Source organism: Saccostrea cucullata, unplaced genomic scaffold, assembly GCF_032062105.1.
Source record: "Saccostrea cucullata isolate Sc308-1 unplaced genomic scaffold, CSIRO_AGI_Scuc_v1 ctg7459, whole genome shotgun sequence".
NCBI lineage: Eukaryota > Metazoa > Mollusca > Bivalvia > Ostreida > Ostreidae > Saccostrea > Saccostrea cuccullata.
In genome coordinates, this window is record NW_026934296.1 from 19,973 (window position 1) to 41,516 (window position 21,544).

The following is a 21,544-nucleotide window of genomic DNA, read 5'->3' on the forward strand; positions in this document are numbered from 1 at the left end:
TTTTTTAGAATAATTATTATATCTGAACATAAACTACCTTCACCAGAAAAAAAAAAACTAAATTCAACATTAAAACGAACAAACGATTGTGTGAACAATTCGAGAGATAGAGTTATATACCTGTGATGTAACGTTAAGCTGCAAAAGAAAGGAACGTTAATATTGTGGATTAAATCTAATATATACATGTTTCGAGGTAATCTCGTCACAAGTCTTTATGTATATTTATTAATTAACATTTTCTAAAATAATTCATAACACTGTCCAAAGTATATTACAAATGAAACCCCAATATTCCTTTTACATAATGGGTCGGATCAAACTCGTCCTTTTCCGTATAGGAGAACAAGACCCGAAGAGGATTTCGGAAATAGCCGAGTAGCTACGATTGAATACGAATGAATCTGACGTCACAGCGGAAGTGACGCCGAGCTGTGTCTGCACTGGCTGTGTTTAGATCGAAGGAGGCAACATATCTTCGTGTTTCTCCGCGTTTCAAAGCATGTCTTCCTATTGTTAACAAATTTTTATTTACTACAGCCTTTTCTTGGCAATGTTGACGCGAAGGATGGGATTTTTCGAATGCAAACTGCAAGGTTAGTGAAAAATTGGAGACAACGAAATGACCCGACCTTCCCTCGGCGTTTGAGTGTGAAATACGTTACGAGTTACGAAATTTACGCAAGCTGGTGAGGATTCTGGAATCTTTTGAGAGTATTTACTGAACATTATTCACGATGGGATGTTAATTTGAACGTTTTTTATCATAATCTACGATAAGAAAGTAGCCGCGCAGGCGCAGTAGGGGTTAGTTGTGCCTGGCATGACTAACCCCATTTTTACGCGTGCGCTAACTAACTCTGCTGAAGCTGACAAAAACCTGACTAAGCCTTGACTTTAGGCTAAGTCCAAAAAATAAAATGCATGCAAAAGAAGAAAAAGAACACCAGCACAAACAATGTTCCAGAAACAAATAAAATGATTTAAAACAAAATAATTATAAAATAAATAGAAAAAAAACTTAAATTCTAAAACTATTAACTAAACTATAAATTTTAATAGAAATGTTCATGTTAGTCAAATACTAAGACAATTTGCAATGAAAATTCTTGTTAGTTGACTAAGTTAGTCAAACTAAGACAATTTGCAATGGAAATTCTTGTTAGTTGTCTAAGTTAGTCAAATAATAACATAAAATGCAATGGAAATTCTTGTTAGTTGTCTAAGTTAGTCTAACTAAGGGATTTTTTCTTGAAAACCCCAAATTCCAATGATCAGAATAATTCCAATTTTAAATAATACACTGTTTAAACAAGCTTTCACACTTCTCTCAGATACCTCCTTTGTCTTTTGTTCAGCATGAGTGCCCACCAGTAAAACAGGAGCCTTTTCACTGCTGTATTGATGAATGGACTTTGTCCAGAATGTGAGATAATCTGAATAAAATAAAGATGAACAGTTACACAACGTCCAATTTAGTCCAACCCTACACGCTTGACTTAATCATTTAAAGAAAACTGAAAGTTCACTTATAAGCGGTTTAAATAAGATTGTTCTTATTTATTCCTATGTAAAACTTTGATCATCCCTTGTGATCCCCACCGAATTTAAAAGTTTCCCGTATATTCTTATGCAATACTTTGATCATACAATGTGGCCCAGCCCTTCCCCAAGGGTCATTCTTTGAATAAATTTGGATCTAAACTATCTCACTATCTCACAGAAATTCCATAAAATGTTAATATATTTTCAAACACATTTTTTTAAGGTCAAGATCACTCAATGAAAAGTGCCTAGAGATTCTTTATTGATGCTTTACAAGGTAAGAATGGATAAATGAGGTGTTACGTGGCATAATTTTTGTAAATAAACAAGATGCCAAAATCACATTTTTAACTGTCATTTTCAATGAATAATTAAAAAATTCATACATGAATATGGGAATTTTTTTCTGTATCAGACGAAGAAAATGTATCCAGATTACCTACAGTCTCTCAGAAAACGGTTATTTGTATGTTTTTGGTATCTTCTTTAAAGTAAGTCAAGTTTGATATAGGTATCGGGACTACTTTTCATGAGATTTCTTATTACATTCCATGAAAATACTTCATTTTCTACATAATTCTATTGGTTCCGTAAAGTACGGGAAAAAGAAAGTTTAAAGTAATAATGACGTCATAATAGATATAGCAACAGAAAGTTAGTCTGAAGACATTTGCTAGATGTGAACCTTAAGAAGATTTTTAAATGATTCCATTAATTTTCAAGACATCATACATGTAAGTATCCCCCCTTGGAGGATGTGGCCTTTCATTTGTACAAACTTGAATTCCCTCTACACAAGGATACTTAAGTCTCCTGCTCAGATGAGCTGCAAACTTTCTCAAATTAAGTGACAGTTTTCTATCATGCATAAACATGCATAATTATAAAATTCTTAAGATTGGTCTACCTGTTTATAATGAAAGAAAAAGTGAGCAAGCTCACATACCCCACGCTTCCCCAAAAATCAAAGTGCTGAAAATCTCGGAAAAATGAAAGAATCAAAATTTCATGGTAATATGCACATCAAATTGTGTCCTAAATATCTGCAAAGTTTGATGAAATTCTGTGCAGCGGTTTATGAGGAGTTGCGCTGATAAACTGTTCACCACTATATTCAATATATCCCAAAAATCTAAGCTGTAAAGTGCCGAAATTCCCCCAAAAAATAAAGGAATCAAAATTTCCTGGTAATATGCACATCTACAAACTGTGTCCAACATATCTCCAAAGTTTGACCAAAATCTGTGCAGCGGTTTATGAGGACTTGCGCTGACAAAATGTTCATCTCTTTATTTAAGAAATTGCCAAACATCTAAGTTAAAAAGTGTGGAAATTCTAAGAAAAAATAAAGGAATTGGAATTTCCTGGTAATATGCACATCTACATATTGTGTCCTAAATATCTGCAAAGTTTGACGAAATTATGTGCAGTGGTTTATGAGGAGTTGCCCTGACAAACTATTCATTTCTATATAAAAGGTATGGCCAAATGTCTAAGTTTTTAGTGCGGAAATTCCCGAAAAAAACAATGGAATCGGAATTTCCTGGTAATATGCACATCTAGATATTGTGTCCTAAATATCTGCAAAGTCTGATGAAATTCTGTGCAGCGGTTTATGAGGAGTTGTGCTGATAAACTGTTCATCTCTATATTCAAAGGATGACCGAATGCCTAAGTTAACAAGAGGCCCAAGGGCCACAGAGCTCACCTTAGCACATCAGGCTGAATTACCCCCCCCCCCCCCCCCCCCCTCCAGGCGTTCATCATTTGAACAAACTAGAATCTACACTACCTGAGGATGATTCCATATAAATATCACTAATCATAGCTTAGAAGTACTTGAAAAGAAGATTTTAAAAGGTTTCCCTATATATCCCTATGTAAAACTTGGGTCGGCTATTTTGGCCCCACCCTAGCCCCTGGGGTCATAATTTGAACAAACTTGAATCTACACTATTTTTAAAGATTGTTCTTATATATTCCTCTGTAAAACTTGGGTTGGCCATTTTGCCCCCACCCTTGCCCCGGGGATCATGACTTGAACAAACTTGAATCTACACTACCTGAGGATGATTCCACATGAGTTTCATCTTTCCTGGCCCAGTGGTTCTGGAGAAGGATTTTTAAAGATATTTCCTATACATTCCTATGTAAAACTTGAGTCGGCCATTTTGGCCCCACCCATGCCCGGGGGGCATGATTTGAACAAACTTGAATCTACACTACCTGAGGATGATTCCACATGAGTTTGATCTTTCCTGGCCCAGTGGTTCTGGAGAAGAAGATTTTTAAAGTTTTTTCTTATATATTCCTCTGTAAAACTTGGGTCGGCCATTTTGCCCCCACCCTTGCCCCGGGGATCATGATTTGAACAACCTTAATCTACACTACCTGAGGATGATTCCACATGAGTTTCATCTTTCCTGGCCCAGTGGTTCTGGAGAAGAAGATTTTTAAAAGATTTTTCCAATATATTCCTATGTAAAACTTGGGTCGGCCATTTAGGCCCCACCCTTGCCCCGGGGGTCATATTTGAACAAACTTGAATCTACACTACCTGAAGATGATTCCACATGAGTTTCATCTTTCCTGGCCCAGTGGTTCTGGAGAAGGATTTTTAAAGATATTTCCTATATATTCCTATGTAAAACTTGAGTCGGCCATTTTGGCCCCACCCTTGCCCCGGGGGGGGCATGATTTGAACAAACTTGAATCTACACTACCTGAGGATGATTCCACATGAGTTTCATCTTTCCTGGCCCAGTGGTTCTGGAGAAGGATTTTTAAAGATATTTCCTATATATTCCTATGTAAAACTTGAGTCGGCCATTTTGGCCCCACCCTTGCCCCGGGGGGCATGATTTGAACAAACTTGAATCTACACTACCTGAGGATGATTCCACATGAGTTTCATCTTTCCTGGCCCAGTGGTTCTGAAGTAGAAAATTTTTAAAAGATTTTTCCTATATATTACTATGTAAAACTTGGGTCGGCCATTTTGGCCCCATCCTTGCCCCGGGGGTCATAATTTGAACAAACTTGAATCTACACTACCTGAGGATGATTCCACATGAGTTTCATCTTTCCTGGCCCAGTGTTTCTGGAGAAGAAGATTTTTAAAGATTTTTCCTATATATTCCTATGTAAAACTTGGGTCGGCCATTATGGCCCAATCCTTGCCCCGGGGGTCATGATTTGAACAAATTTGAATCTACACTACCTGAGGATGATTCCACATGAGTTTCATCTTTCCTGGCCCAGTGGTTCTGGAGAAGAAGATTTTTAAAAGATTTTTCCTTTATATTCCTATGTAAAAATTGGGTCGGCCATTTTGGCCCCAACCTTGCCCCGGAGGTCATAATTTGAACAAACTTGAATCCCCTTCACCCAAGGATACTTTGTGCCAAGTTTGGTTGAAATTGGCCCAGTGGTTCTTGAGAAGAAGATGAAAATGTGAAAAGTTTATGACGACAACAACGACAACGACAACAACGACGACAGACAACGGACAAATTTTGATCAGAAAAGCTCACTTGAGCCTTCAGCTCAGGTGAGCTAAAAAGTGCAGAATTTTCCGGAAAAAATAATGGAAACAGAATTTCCTGGTAATATGCACATCTACAGATTGTGTCCTAAATACCTGCAAAGTTTGACGAAATTCTGTGCAGCGGTTTATGAGGAGTTGCGCTAACAAACTGTTCATCTCTATATTCAAGGTATGGCCAAATGCCTAAGTTAAAAAGTGCAGAAATTTCCAGAAAAAATAATGGAAACGGAATTTCCTGGTAATATGCACATCTACACATTGTGTCCTAAATACCTGCAAAGTTTGACGAAATTCTGTGCAGCGGTTTATGTGGAGTTGCGCTGACAAAAAAAAAGGCTGACGGACTGGTCAAAACTAGTTGTGTGGGTTATAATGAATAAGATACATGTACCTAAGGGCCTTGGATCGCTCTTCTGATAAATTGTACAATCTATCACGTCTACTAGAAGCCTTAAACTCTATAAGTATCATAAGACCCAAAATGCATCAAATGACAAAGGTTGATAATATTTAGCCAGTTAAGACTGAAAATATCATAATATAATTATAAAATACCATAAGTAGGTCACAGTGACCCAACTTTTAATTGAAATTTTCTGATGACTCAAGATACATTATATAATTGACAAATTTTGATGATTCTAAGCCAATAAGTACTTGAGATATTCAAAAGTAGGATTCCAAGCCAATAAGTACAAGATATAATTAAATATAGCCATCAAATGTCAAACGTAGGTCACCGTGACCTACTTTTTTGTCGACAATCTCCAAAAACCCAAGATGCCTCAATTGACAAAGTTTGATGATTTTACGTCAATAAGTACCAGAGATACCTTGAAAATATAGCCACTAAGGTCACAATAAGATTCAGCTTAACTGGCCCAGTGGTTCTTGAGAAGAAGATCTTTGTAGATTTTTCCTATATATTTCTATGTAAAACTTTGATTCCCCATTGTGGCCCCGCCCTACCCCCAGGGGTCATGATTTGAACAATTTAGAATCTACACTACCCCAGGATGCTTCCAGATAAGATTCAGCTTAACTGGCCAAGTGGTTCTTGAGAAGAAGATTTTTTAATGACCCCATCCTATGTTTGTATTTTCTTGATTATCTCCCCTTGTGAGGAAACTTGGCCCTTCATTTTAAAAATTTAAATTCCCCTTTACCCAAGGATGCTTTGTACAAAGTTTGATCAAAATTGGCCCAGTGGTTCTTGAGAAGAAGTTGAAAATGTGAAATGTTTACAGACGGACGGACAGACAGACAGACGGACGGACAGCTAGACAGACGGACGGACGGACGACGGACAAAATGTGATCAGAAAAGCTCACTTGAGCCTTCGGCTCAGGTGAGCTAAAAAGTAGTTCACCGTGACCTACTTTTGAGTTAACATGATTTGAAGTCCAAAGATGCATCAACTTACAAGATTTGATGATCCTAGTCCTTATAGTAAGCAAAATATAAACGTTTTTATTAATTCTAAATTTAGGTCAACTTTGAAGTGACCTTGAGACCACGCCCTTTGCCCCAGGGTAATTCCCCGTGCAAATTTTAATCTCTGACATATCCTGATCTTTGTATGCAAGTTTAGTGAAAAATCTGCAGTTTGGTTGTGGAGAAGAAGATTTTTTAGCAACCAGTACTTTTGGTTTTGTTTTCCTGATTATCTCCCCTTGTTTAAGGGTCCCAACCCTTATTTTATTACAAATGGTAGCCCTTAGGCCAATTTGACACTGATTGGTTAAGGGGTTCTCGAGTTATGGCCCATATTCTAACTAGAACTGGCCAAACGGGACAAAATACCCCCCGCTGGGTTTTTCAGAAGTAAGTTTTTCCATTATAAAGATATGTATCAAACACGAATTATAGAATTTTACTTCCGGTGACCTTGAACTTCCCAAAATGATCTTGGGTCAAGGTCATGACACACCCTTGGGTCATGGGCAAACTTTGAGTGAAATGAGAACCTGCCAAGTTTATCCGTAAGAAAGATAAGGACCCGACACGAATTACGAAATTTTTCTTCCAGTGACCTTGAACTTCCCCAAATGACCTTGGGTCAAGGTCATGACACACCCTTAGGTCATGGGCAATCTTTGTGTGAAATGAGAACTGACCAAGTTTATCCATAATAATGATATATATCAAACACGAATTATGAAATTTTACTTCCAGTGACCTTGAACTTCCCCGAATGACCTTGGGTTAAGGTCATATAACATCCTTGGGTTATGGGCAATCTTTGTTTGAAATGAAAACCTACCAAGTTTATCCATAAGAAAGATGTGGACCGGACATGAATTATGAAATTTTTCTTCCAGTGAACTTCCCCAAATGACCTTGGGTCAAGGTCATGACACACCCTTAGGTCATGAGCAATCTTAGTGAGGAGTAGTAGATTCTAATGTCCCTCTGTAAGAAAGATATTGACCGGACACGATTGCACAGACAGACGGACGGACAGGTGGACAGACAGCTAGACAGCTAGACAGACAGACAGACGGACAAGATGATTCCTATATACCCCCCCCAAACTTCGTTTGCGAGGGGTATAAAAAGTTAACTCACACCGCACAAAAGGCCATAGCATTAGCTCTTTGATCCTTTGAGCTTTGAGCTAAAAATGGAGATAAGAATGAGTATTCAAGATCAAAAGTCCACGAAAGAATACGAAAAAGGAGCAAAGCAAACATGGACCTCCAAAACATCAGAACTGGGATCAGGTGTCATGGAGGAGTGAACATCCCATGCCCATCTGTCATATCCGCCGTGTGCTCCTTGTCATGATCGGGAAATGAGGAAATATCCTTTTCCAATTCAGTGTATATATAAGTATGGACTAACAATTAGTGAAAAACTAATCAGTTTTTGGACTCAATTATAAATTGTTTTAGCTGACAAGGTTATTGTATCTGCCATAGAACTTACGAAATGATGACTTCAAATGAGACTGCTTATCAATTATAAAATTAAGCAGAAAGTATTGCATGCTTATAATGCATTTGCTTCAATAGAAACAAGACAATATACAATTAATTACCCCTTTTGAGGTCAACATGGTGAAATAAGGACCTGAGATCTCGCCCACGAGGTCACCTGCCCTGATCGAGGCCGCTTAGTGGCCGAGGTCAGGGCAGGTCATCGAGTGGGCCAGGTCGAGGGTCCTTATTTTACCATGTTGAACTCAAAAGGGGTAATCAATTGTTTTATTATACCAATATATATTGAAAAATATGAATCTATAACTGTTATCAATTCTTTCTTTGATCAGGATCGGGGATTCAATACACACCGTATAGTGAAGTTGTTTACATTGACGTCTGCAAGTCGTGTAAGTTTTTGCATCATGATTTACTGATTAAAACAATATTTGGTTGATAGCGCATACAGTTGTAACTAACGATTACTTTTCCTCTACACAGTCAAAATCTAACACAGTACATATACAAATACAAATATGTTGTTGGCACAAACACAATTTTCAACTCTTTAAAGAGCTGCTTCTACATTTCATTAAATTGTAGTCCTATAAGTATAACAATACATGTATTTTGAAATGAGGAAACTGTTTAGTGCAACGATAAAATTTAACTGTATACTGTATGGTAATGCAAAACAGACCATGCACAATTTTAAAAACATGTTGTTTTTCTCGAATAATTATTATTTTATGCATTAACTTCGCTCAAAAAAGAAATTTTTGATTAAGAGGTCATTATTTAGCAGTCGTTAATTATAATGACCATGTTATTATTTCCCACGTGCAATGATTCTTAGGTCATTATTGTTGTAAACAGTACCATTTGGGGTCATCGTTGTGTTTTAAAGTTTTCTTACCAGCCAATCAAATTCGAGTATTATCAATAGAGGTATAATAAATGCATATAATAAACACTAATCATGTAATAAAAACATACCTTTGTGTGTCCACCCTTCGTAAATGGAACCTTCCTGGCTACAGACTTCTTCTCCAACCATATCATCAAACTTCTTCTCCATATTCAGCACCAGAATGAAGAAAGCACGAGGACTAAGAAATATCTGGTGTGAGGCATAATATGAACACTGCCCTGCAAAGTCCACCATAGTTATTTTTTTCTCTGGATCACCCGATACATCTTTGGAAACTCGTAAAATTCCTGATATTTCTGATTTCTCAGGAACATTTTGTCTGCCGTCTTCAACTATTTCCTTTTCCTTTTCCAGGAAGGCAGCAGCTTCATTTCCTTTACGTGATTCAGCCGAATTCAAGCTCTCATGTGTCATTTCTTCATCACTGAATGATTCTTTATCACTTGTTCTACTGCCTGTCTCCTTTTGATATCCTTTCTCTTCAACATTCAACTTTTTCGTGTCACCAAATAAAACTGCAGGCTGTTCTGAAATACTCTTTTGTTCGCTTGATTCATCAATTTTAACTTTAAAGCGTTGGTTTTGGCTTGATGAGTTTGCTGCAAAACAAAAATTATATATTTGATCTTTTTCTTTTTAATCATTCTATTAATTTCTTTAAATTACAAACATAAGTTTTGAACATCACTAGTTTAGCTGATCCAACTTTTTTCATGAAATTTAGAACAAGTCAGGCATGAAGGTCATCTTTCTCTCTCTCTCTCTCTCTCTCTATGTACATGAATTAATTAAAAGAGTTGTTCAAGTTTATAATGGAATTATGATAAGTTTAATTTATTCAATGACCTTGGTTTAATTTTCAAGGTCATGATTCAGCTCATTCGAATCTTTGCTAAAACTAGACATTCAAAGTTTTTATGTCACGAATTTAAACAAGAGGCCCAGGGGCCACAGCGCTCACCTGAGCACATCGGGATTGAATTTACTCCCCCCCCCCTCCAGGCGTTTATCATTTGAACAAACTTGAATATACACTACCTGAGGATGATTCCATATAAATATCACTAATCATAGCTTTGAAGTATTTGAAAAGAAGATTTTAAAAGGTTTCCCTATATCCCTATGTAAAACTTGGGTCGGCCATTTTGGCCCCACCCTAGCCACAGGGGTCATTATTTGAATAAACTTGAATCTACACTAATTGAGGATGATTCCACATGAGTTTCATCTTTCCTGGCTCAGTGGATCTTCAGAAGGATTTTTAAAGATATTTCCTATATATTCTATGTAAAACTTGGGTCAGCCATTTTGGCCCCAATTTGAAAAAACTTGAATCTACACTACCTGAGGATGATTCCACATGAGTTTCATCTTTCCTGGCCCAGTGGTTCTGGAGAAGAAGGTTTTTAAAGATTGTTCCTATATATTCCTATGTAAAACTTTGGTCGGCCATTTTGGCCCCACCCTTGCCCCGGGGTCATGATTTGAAAAAACTTGAATCTACACTACCTGAGGATGATTCCACATGAGTTTCATCTTTCCTGGCCCAGTGGTTCTGGAGAAGAAGGTTTTTAAAGATTGTTCCTATATATTCCTATGTAAAACTTTGGTCGGCCATTTTGGCCCCACCCTTGCCCCGGGGGTCATGATTTGAAGAAACTTGAATCTACACTACCTGAGGATGATTCCACATGAGTTTCATCTTTTCTGGCCCAGTGGTTCTGGAGAAGAAGATTTTTAAAGATTTTTCCTATATATTTTGTAAAACTTGGGTCAGCCATTTTTGCCCCACCCTAAATGAAACAAACTTTGAATCTACACTACCTGAGGATGATTCCACATGAGTTTCATCTTTCCTGGACCATCTTATGGAGAAGAAGATTTTTTAAAAATGCCATTAATTTTTAACAAATTCATGATTATCTCCCCTTGGAAAACATTTGAACAAACTTAGAATTTTATTCAAGGATACTTTGTACCAAGTTTGGTTTATCGGCCCAGTGGTTCTTCAGAAGAAGATGAAAATGTGCTTTTACAACAACAACGACAACGATGACAACGACAACGACCAAATTTGTGAAAAGCTCCTTGACGGCTCAAGCTAATAAAAACTTGGAAAAATAATTGATCTTTTTTTATCTTTTCATCTTTTGCTTACATTTGACCTTCTGGTCTTTTACCAGAATCACACATACATGCGTAAGCAATCTCTATGCCAAGTTTTAGGTAAATTTTGAACTCTTCTACTGTGTTTTTTTTCATGCGCCCGCATCGATAGATTTGGGGTATATATTGTTTTTGTCCTGTCTGTCTAGACAGTTTGTCTGCAAACTTTAACCTTAGCCATAACTTTTTAACTATGAAAGACAGAGACTTCATATTTGGTATGCATGCTTCACTTATTTAGCTCTTCAGATGACACAAGGTCAATGACATTCTGACATTCAATGAGACCTATATGCTAAAAATAGTTTTTTGTCTGCAAACTTTAACCTGCACCATAACTTTTGAACCATGAAAGATAGGAATTTCATATAAAATTGGTATGCATACTTCACTTATTGAGTTCTTTCAAATGACACCAAGGTTACCTTCGTTGTAACCTTTATAAATGCTAAAATACATGTAGCTTTCTTGAACATTCACAATAATATTTGAACCATGAAAGATTATAGAGACATCATATTTAATATGCATACTCCTAAGTTCCTTCAAATGACACCAAGGGCAATGGCCATTATGACCTTGACTGTGACCTTTATTCAAAAAATAGTCTTTTTGTACCTTTGCCATAGGATATATAGACTTCATATTTCGTTTGCACACTCCACTAAGTAAGTTCTTTCAAATGGCATCAAGGTCATTGACTCTGACCTTAACTCTGACCTGTATACTTAAAATAGCCTTGTCATACTTTCGCCTTAATTTTTGAACCTTAGGAGATAAAGATTGCATATTTGGTATGCAAACTTCACTAAATAAGTTCTTTCAAATGGCACCAAGGGCAATGACTGTGACCTTGACTGTGACCAATGTGCTAAAAATAGCTTTTTCGAACTTTGTTGTTGCTGGGCGTATAGTGTTTCACAAACATATTTTGTTCAATATAATCTAGACAATCACATAGACCCTACAGTATTTTTTTCTACAGAGTAACTGTAAAGTTTGCTTGAAAATTCTATGTGTTACAGTCATGACATACCATTCTAAGTAAGAGTGCTTGTAACACATGCGATATACCATGTCTTTATTATAATACGTTATTTGGAAAATTTCATCTGATCTGATTAAACCAGAAGTCTCTGTCGAGACTGAAGCTCTACTGGTTTGTACTTATAGCAAAGGAAGAGAAGAGTAGCAGTTGGGAATTGAAACTTTACAACAGCAATAAACAGTCAGGGGCATAACTCAAACAAGTTATTTTCAAAAATAACTCAAATGAGTTATTTTACATTATTTCACACGCACACTTTTTTTTTGAAAAATAACTTAAATAAGTTATATCCTACTTGAACATTGATTTCTTGGAAATTTCGTGTTTCCTGCCAATTTGCATTGCATTTTGGGATTCCATTATGTAATGCTAGATAAAGTTCACCGACTCCAATGGAGAATTGGTGAGGAGGTGGAGATAAACAGCATTTTACTCCTTATTTTGTGGTTTTATCCCATGGTGTATATGTCCAAATTTAATCATTGAATAAAAAAATTCCCCACTTTTCCCAAGACTTTGAACACTTTTTCTGCATTGAGCACGGTTTATATTTAGTCAAACATTTGTTTTTGTCTTGGTGCACGAGCAAAATCCTTTGGTGCACGGGGTGTGAAGTTAGGGAGGAATGACAAACAAGAGGCCCAGGGGCCACAGCGCTCACCTGAGAACATCAGGCTTGAATTTACTCCCCCCCACCCCCCCCCCCCCCTCCAGGCGTTCATCATTTGAACAAACTAGAATCTACACTACCTGAGGATGGTTTCCTATATATATAAATATCACTAATCATAGCTTTGAATGTACTTGTAAAGAAGATTTTGGAGAAAAGATTTTTAAAGATTTTCCCTATATATCCCTATGTAAAACTTGGGTCGGCCATTTTGGCCCCACCCTAGCCCCGGGGGTCATGATTTGAACAAACTTAAATCTGCTCTACCTGAGGATGATTCCACATGAGTTTCATCTTTCCTGGCCCAGTGGTTCTGGAGAAGAAGATTTTTAAAGATTTTTCATTATATTCCTATGTAAAACTGGGGTCGGCCATTTTGGCCCCACCCTTGCCCCGGGGGTCATGATTTGAACAAACTAGAATCTACACTACCTGAGGATGATTCCACATGAGTTTCATCTTTCCTGGCCCAGTGGTTCTGGAGAAGAAGATTTTTAAAGATTTTTCCTATATATTCCTATGTAAAACTTGGGTCGGCCATTTTGGCCCCACCCTTGCCCAAGGGGTCATGATTTGAACAAACTTGAATCTACACTACCTGAGGATGATTCCACATGAGTTTCATCTTTCCTGGCCCAGTGGTTCTGGAGAAGAAGATTTTTAAAGATTTTTCCTATATATTCCTATGTAAAACTTGGGTCGGCCATTTTGGCCCCACCCTTGCCCCAGGGGTCATGATTTGAACAAACTTGAATCTACAACACCTGAGGGTGATTCCACATGAGTTTCATTTTTCCTGGCCCAGTGGTTATGGAGAAGAAGATTTTTAAAGATTTTTTCCTATATATTCCTATGTAAAACTTGGGTCGGCCATTTTGGCCCCACCTTTGCCCCGGGGGTCATGATTTGAAGAAATTTAAATCTGCTCTACCTGAGGATGATTCCACATGAGTTTCATCTTTCCTGGCCCAGTGGTTTTGGAGAAGAAGATTTTTAAAGATTTTTCCTATATATTCCTATGTAAAACTTGGGTCGGCCATTTTGGCCCCACCCTTGCCCCGGGGGTCATGATTTGAACAACTTAAATCTGCTCTACCTGAGGATGATTCCACATGAGTTTCATCTTTCCTGGCCCAGTGGTTTTGGAGAAGAAGATTTTTAAAGATTTGTCCTATATATTCCTATGTAAAACTTGGGTCAGCCATTTTGGCCCCACCCTTGCCCTGGGGGTCATGATTTGAACAAACTTGAATCCATCCATACTACCTGAGGATGATTCCACATGAGTTTCATCTTTCCTGGCCCAGCGGTTCTGGAGAAGAAGATTTTTTAAAAATGCCATTAATTTTTAACAAATTCATGATTATCTCCCCTTGGAAAAGGGCGTGGCCCTTCATTTGAACAAACTTGAATCTCCTTCATCCAAGGATACTTTGTGCCAAATTTGGTTGTAATTGGCCCAGTGGTTCTTGAGAAGAAGATGAAAATGTGAAAAGTTTACGACGACAACGACAACGACGACAGACAACAGACAAATTTTGATCAGAAAAGCTCACTTGAGCCTTCGGCTCAGGTGAGCTAAAAATAACTTAAATAAGTTATTTATTTATTAAAGCTATTTTGGAAAAATAACGTGTTTGAGTTATTAAGGTTGGGAAAAAGTAGGTCATAGCAAAGAGAAGTAACTCATTGAGACAAAAAAATAACTCATTTGAGTTATTTTTGAAAATAACTTGTTTAAGTTATGCCCCTGACTGATAAATAGAATAATGATCCTTGCTTAAGTCCCTTTAAACTAGTCTCAGAAACTGTATTTGGGGTAGCATTTTGAGAGTATTTTACAGAAATTTCTATTTTTAGTAACCAAGGCAATAATGTTCATCAAAATAAAAAAAAAATGATAAACAGGATTATGTATCTCAGTGTAGTCTACTTGTGTGCCAAGTTATATTGAAATGACAGACCAAAACTGTAAGAAGAGTAGCATTTTGAAAAATTGTTTACAGACAGATGGACAGATAGATGGACGCCGGACGCATTACTATCGCATAAGCTCTTCTGGTCTCTGATCAGTAGAGTTAAAAAATCATACCCTTGATTGTTTTTCCAGTTACATCAAATATGTCAGCCTGGACATCAATTCCCCTGGTTGACTTTGAACTTTCTAGGATTTCTTTCAGGTTGATGCCCTTCAGTCTTTCTAGTAAGGTTGACTTCCCACTACCTGCACACCCAATGATCATCCCAGAGGCATGGTACATGATCGTCTCCCCTTTCTTCAGATTTTCAATGAAATTCTTCACTGACTCTTCTCCTCTCATCAAAATCTGCATTGGTACACCAACTATAATAAAATAAACATCTGTCAATAAATCTAGTTTGTACTGCAAACGGGTGCAGTTTATGCACACTTGCTTTTTCTTAAGTATTCTTTTCTATAAGCAAAGTTAATAATATTGATAAGTAGGTCAAACATTGAGGTCAAGGTCATAAGTTAAAAATAGTAACAAGCTCAGAAAAATGTTGTTGATGGCAATGCACAAAATTAAATATGAAAGCACTTTTTCTTCATTATCAAAAGTTATTTGGAAAAATTGGCACACCAACTATGACAAAATAAATCATCTGTCATTGTATTGCTGTTTTACTACATTGTTTATTATACTAAAATTTTCAAGGCAAACAGGTGCAGTTTATGCACACTTTCTTTTTCTTAAGTATTCTTTTTATAAACAAAGTTAATAATTTAGATATATAGGTTAAACATGAAGGTCAGGGTCACAAGTTAAAAATAGTAACAAGCTCAGAAATATCTTGTTGTTGGCAATGCACAAAATTAAATATGAAAGAACTTTTTCTTCATTAACAAAAGTTATTTGGAAAAATTGATAGTATTTGTTTATCAATTAGCCTGACTGAAATATGCATTTATATTTAGTCTATGAAATTTATACACCAATGACTAAAGCTTAACACATTCTTTAAATAGAATCTTGGATCCAGATATCTAAATACAGGTCAAATTATGCCATTTAATTATTATACTGATTAGTTGATGAGTATCATGATGGTTCCAAATTTTGAGTGAGCTGAGTTACACAATGTTTTCATGGTCTTCGATATTGAATATTATTATATGATTGAATAATTTCCATCTCTCTGATTGGCTGAGATCCAACTATGTTAGAAAAATATTACGTTGTATTGAACTGCACGTGACATTCAATACAAGGATTTATTTCCTCTACATTGATCTAAAAATAGATTGGGGAATTCCAAATTGATGATACAAATTGTTTTAAAAAGCTATTTAAACGACAATGATTTGTATTTTCATGTGAACAAAACATAAGCGAATATATATTTTAGGTAAGGGTGGTAATAAAGAAGGTATGCAGGGACGCCCCCCCCCCCATCAAAATCTGCACCTCCAACACTTTTACTGAACATTGCATTTTTTTTTACTTTTTGGCAGTCAGTTTTCCCTGATAATACTTCTTCCTTTCAAAATCTATCCTATAAAAAGACTGACATTATACATTTCTTTTATGTGCTTTAAAATTGATTTTTAAAAAAATTCAAATTGATACGCCTGGTAAGGTTTATTAACGTGTTAATTCTGCTACTCTCTTGTATTTGGCTAGGACTTAATAAAATGCAAACAAGTAATGACCTCTATCATTTTATCAATTATCAGTGAATCATATAATAAAACAATTATTGCTGGTTTTTGAGGTGAATACAATGATTTAATTTCTTCGAAGTACATAAGAAAAATTTACTGAGATGGCTAAAATGTATATTTACAGTGTTTTCATGGTCTTTAATTTATATTGTTTAATATCTACATATCCTTCATTTTACACGTATATATTTAGGGAAAGTTATAAAAGAAAGACTTACAATTTTTAAATACATCCTCATGTATTGTTGTATCCTGCCATGTTGGATGGATGAAAATATCCTCTCCAAGTCTTTCTATGAATTGTTTTGTTTGTTGTGGTGATAACCAGCAAAAGACTTCCCCCTCTTTCTTTGGATAAACCCATGACCTGCAGTACTCAGCGATGTTGTCTTTTTCTGCCGAAGTCAGAAAAATATCCACAAAATCTGGATTTTTAGCGAATCTAAAAAAACTGGTGTGTTTAAAGAAATCACAAGAAAACTCAACATTCACACTATCCTGTCTGAGTATTGGTTTGTACTTCTTTAAGTTGCTAAGATTGGACGGCTTCTTAATCTTCTTGAATTTGAAAACTTCAGCAACATCATTATACTTCTCTATCCAGAGTTGTTCTTCCAGATTTAATTTGTATGAAGGGCAAAGCAGAAGGCACATCAAAACTGCGTCTCCATCTACAAATAAACAGAAAGTCCCATGTACCACAACACTCACTTTAGTTTTGGCTAGAGAAAAAGCAGAAGAATTTAATTAAGTATTTAAAGTTAAAAGATACAAGTGATCCATATCTATCCCCCGAAGTGGGAGGGGTTGAATAAACTTGCATTGACACTTCTTTAGAATGTTTTCATATTTTTTACTATCAGGATTCAACTCTACAGCAGATGCTCTACTATTTTCCAGCAAGGGTGCTCCATGATTGGTTAGAATTTCAGAGATGGAAAGAATTTTCAAATGCTAGCACAAGAGGCATGCTGGACATACACAAAAAAAGAAATATATTAAGTTCACCTGACTCAAGTGATCTAATGGAAAGGTAAACTCTTATGACAGATTAGCTAAGGGGTGTCCACACTGTAGCTTGAACCTACAACCCTAAGATTTAAAATCCAACGCTCTACTGACTGAGTTAAAAGTTTAACCCACTAGCTGGTGTTAGTAGGAGCGTGGCCTCACTAATTACATATATACAACACCTGGCCACTTTTAACTCTTACATTCTCAAAAATAAATGTCTAGATTTTTTAAATAAAACACATTCTGCATGCATCATTACAAACCTTTTCTCTTGTGAATTTCTCTGAATAATTTCTCAACATCTCTAACGTCATGTTTTTTATGATCATTAGAGGTCCTGATGCACTCCTGACACAAGGTGACGTCACACGGGATACAGAACTGGGATAATGGACGGCTTGGATGTTTCCTGCATTTGAAATCCTCCACAGGGAGACCTTTTAAGAAGAAATAGGAATATGCACAATATATTAAGACATAATTTAATTTTAGCATTTCAGCATTATCATATAATTTCTATTTTCTTTGTGTTCCCCCATATCAAGTGTAAGGCTGACATTATATTAAGATTTGATTACAGTACACTTGTCCGGAACATTTCACTTTTTTTACTAATTTTTTTTTTTTACATTTATACATGTAGCAGTCAAGGGCATCATGGAAACAAGTTATTTTTGAAATAATTTGTTACAGTTATTATTTAATGTCAACATTTTGGGTTATCTTCCCCTGATTATGCTTTTCTTCAGTAACTTATTCCTGTTATTGATACTTTACTACTCATTATTGTAAATCTACTGGCATCTGCAAGGATTTAGTCATGCTGTGCTTGGGTTATCAAGTACCAATAGATGGTTCATGACAGTAAAAGAAATCTATCTTTAACAATTAACACACTGAAATCCAACATAATATAACTTATTTTAATCATTTCATCCTTAACCCACCTCACTTTAAAATGTTGCATAAAAATCTACAGCTTTGCACAAAAAATGTAAGACATAGAGATTGTACAGTAATATCCAAAGATTTTAGGAAAATTAGTCTCAATGTTGGCAAAATTGGCAGAAGATGTGTAATTGACCTCTGAAATGTTAATGAAATGGAATTATTTTTCTTGAAAAATAACATGTTATAATTTTCTTAATATCATCATATCATTATCTGCTCAGAAGAAATTAAGTTTGTCGAGTCTATTAAAAGAAGTACATATATTTACAATTTTCTTAGCCTTAAAATATCTAAAATCAGCAGCAAAGTCAAAATATTATTTTTTTTTTTTTTTGCCAAAATAATAGACATTTTACTTTTTACATTTACATGTAGTGAAGTATTAAGTGTTCACTGCAATAAAATGATTAAGTTTTTGATTTATACACAAAAAGTTCTGAATAAATGACACAACTTAGTTATTACTGCTACAATCAGTGAACACTTTATGTAATGCATGATGTAATATACATGTACGATGTCACCCCAGTACACAGTGTAGATTTACTGAACACCTGCTACAGAAATACACAACATTCCTACACAGAGCTGGTGTTGATATATATATGGTGTTGCTATCAAAATCATGTCTTCTGTTATTAAACTATATGAAAATACTGTAGAGACTGAATTATTTTTTCATGAATGAAGTACAATGTATTGAAAGAACTTGAATAATGCCAATATATCAAACACTGTTAAGAATTAGAATACCCCCCTTTCATACCCTTGATCTCCAATTCCCCAAACCCTCCCCCATCATACCCATTGAATAGTTGACTATTCCCTAGATTCCATTTCCTTACAATTTTAGTGACATATAAACAGTTAAACAAACATTAAACCAACACATTAAATACCCTTCCATTCCTCATATTAGCAGCCTACTACATATATAATGTAAAGTTTTTATTACAAACAAATCACTCGTTACAACCACATTTTAATTATTTATAACTAATGAACATATATTAATATTTTAAATAATGTATCTAGTTATAATTCATACAAGTAAGATTATAAAAATACTTTATAATTCATAAATTCCCTTCTTAGAAATATTTGTCTACTTGTCATCAAACTAAACTAAACATGTTGTGTTATTAAACTCAAAACAATCCATGAAATGATTCAGTAATGACTTTCCCAATAATTATCCAATTGTCTTTATCATATTGTGTACACACAGTATTGTAAAACAATTGAAATACATGTGATTAAAAGTGCAGAACTATAACTATGTATATCATTACTTACCAGTCAGAGAGTCTGTATCTACCACTCTGTATAGGTTGACTGTGTTGTTGTCCCACCCTGACCCTACCCACAGTAGGTGTGTGTCCTCATCATAACTCAGGCCCTGTGGATACTCTATCCCATGTTGTGATGTCTTTATCTCTCTCAGATAGTGACCCTCACTATCTAACATCTGTACTGACTTGTTGATAGGATCACACACCAGGATGTGTGACAGCGCGTCAGTACAGATTCCTTGTGGTATTAGTCCTGATCCTGATGGAGGACCTGTGTAGGAGAATAGGTAATTACCCTCACGATCTGTCACCACTACAGCATAACGGCCATAGTCAGACACAATAACATCTCCATTACGGTTCTCTGTGATGTAGTCAGGTCTACTATACAGTCCCTGACCTGTGTTGTTGTTGTACTGTATGGTCTGGATGTTTTCTCCTGTGGAGTTATACCGCACTACCTTGCCTGTCTCTGTATAACCTCTATACATCCCGACCAGCAGGTCTCCAGTGGAGGGGGAGCTGTAGACACTCTGTGGTGTCCATGGTGATGTGTTGTACTTTATTATTGTAGTCTTTTCATTGTCCTCTGTAGACAGTTTATTGATATTATATTCACTGTCTATATAAATTAGATCACCGTACGAATTCACAGTGTGTCCTCCCAGATCACTACCTATATCTGTCACACGATCTAGTTCTTCCCCTTTAGTGTTTGTCAGTATAAGATTGCCTTTATAATCACTGATCCAGACCCGGTCTGATGTAACACGTGAAATGTGATAACACTCCCTAACACCAGACACGGTGACAGATTTCTGGTACACTAATCTATACATTATTTACAGCAGACATCTATTTCTTTATCCTGATGTTTTATAACAGGATCATGTGTGGATTTCCTCAGTCAGGGAGATCTCTCTGTAAATTACAACATTGTAACAGAATTATCTACATCAGTTACATGTCTCTATTTATAATTGTAAGCATACTTGTATATCAATGTCTTAGTTTTAATAACATAAAGAATATTATATTGAATTAAGATACAGAAAAACATAAATACCTTTACACTGAGTACTGAATCCTTTACAAATCTCTCTGTAGGCATATATCATTGTCTTAGTCTTAATAACATGAAGAATAAAATTGAATTAAGAGAAAGATAAATACAAATACCTTTACACTGAGTACTGTTTTCTTTATCAGGATCTCTCTAGCAGGGTCCAACTGTTCACCATAAGTCTGATCTAAAAAATCAATATTGATAAATAATAACATTGTTGAAACTGAAGATTTAGATTTTTCAAGTTACAAGTATTATAATTTATCAACTGAAGACATTTTCAATGAAAAAAAAATATAAAAAACATTGATATCCATTACAGTTTTTTTCATATATCAGGATAATGAATTCATTTGAAATATTAAATGTCAACTATATCCAGTAGAAGAGAGAAGAACTTTATAATTTACACACTGTAGCATGCTAAAACATGATAAACTATGTTTTCTTTATAAATTTACAATATTGTCAATGAGCAGTATTAAATTTAGATTTTCGTGATCGTGACTAAATAGGTAGGTATGATCTACATTATGTTGTGACATGGTTATAAATAGTAAGAGAGAAATGTATACCATGTTGAATTCTTGTATCTGGTAACAACTGTACAGTCTCCATTCATCTTGTTACTGCATTCTAGGTAAAGAAAATAAAGATTATATTATTATTCACCAATATTACAAAAATACATCTCTTCAGCTTATTTAT

General features: G+C 35.6%; 1 protein-coding gene across 1 annotated transcript; it reads right to left on the minus strand.

Annotated features, from left to right (window-relative positions):
• Window positions 1-1,236: 1,236 nt before the first annotated feature.
• On the minus strand, window positions 1,237-20,924 carry LOC134240398 (uncharacterized). The gene is made up of 7 exons (XM_062722493.1): window positions 20,837-20,924; window positions 19,775-20,691; window positions 17,791-17,964; window positions 16,732-17,184; window positions 14,921-15,172; window positions 9,010-9,543; window positions 1,237-1,436 (listed from the first exon to the last, which is right to left on the minus strand). Exons 2-7 carry the CDS (start codon window positions 20,607-20,609, stop codon window positions 1,237-1,239), a joined length of 2,448 nt encoding a protein of 815 aa, XP_062578477.1. The 5' UTR covers window positions 20,610-20,691; window positions 20,837-20,924.
• Between the last annotated feature and the right edge of the window lie 620 nt (window positions 20,925-21,544).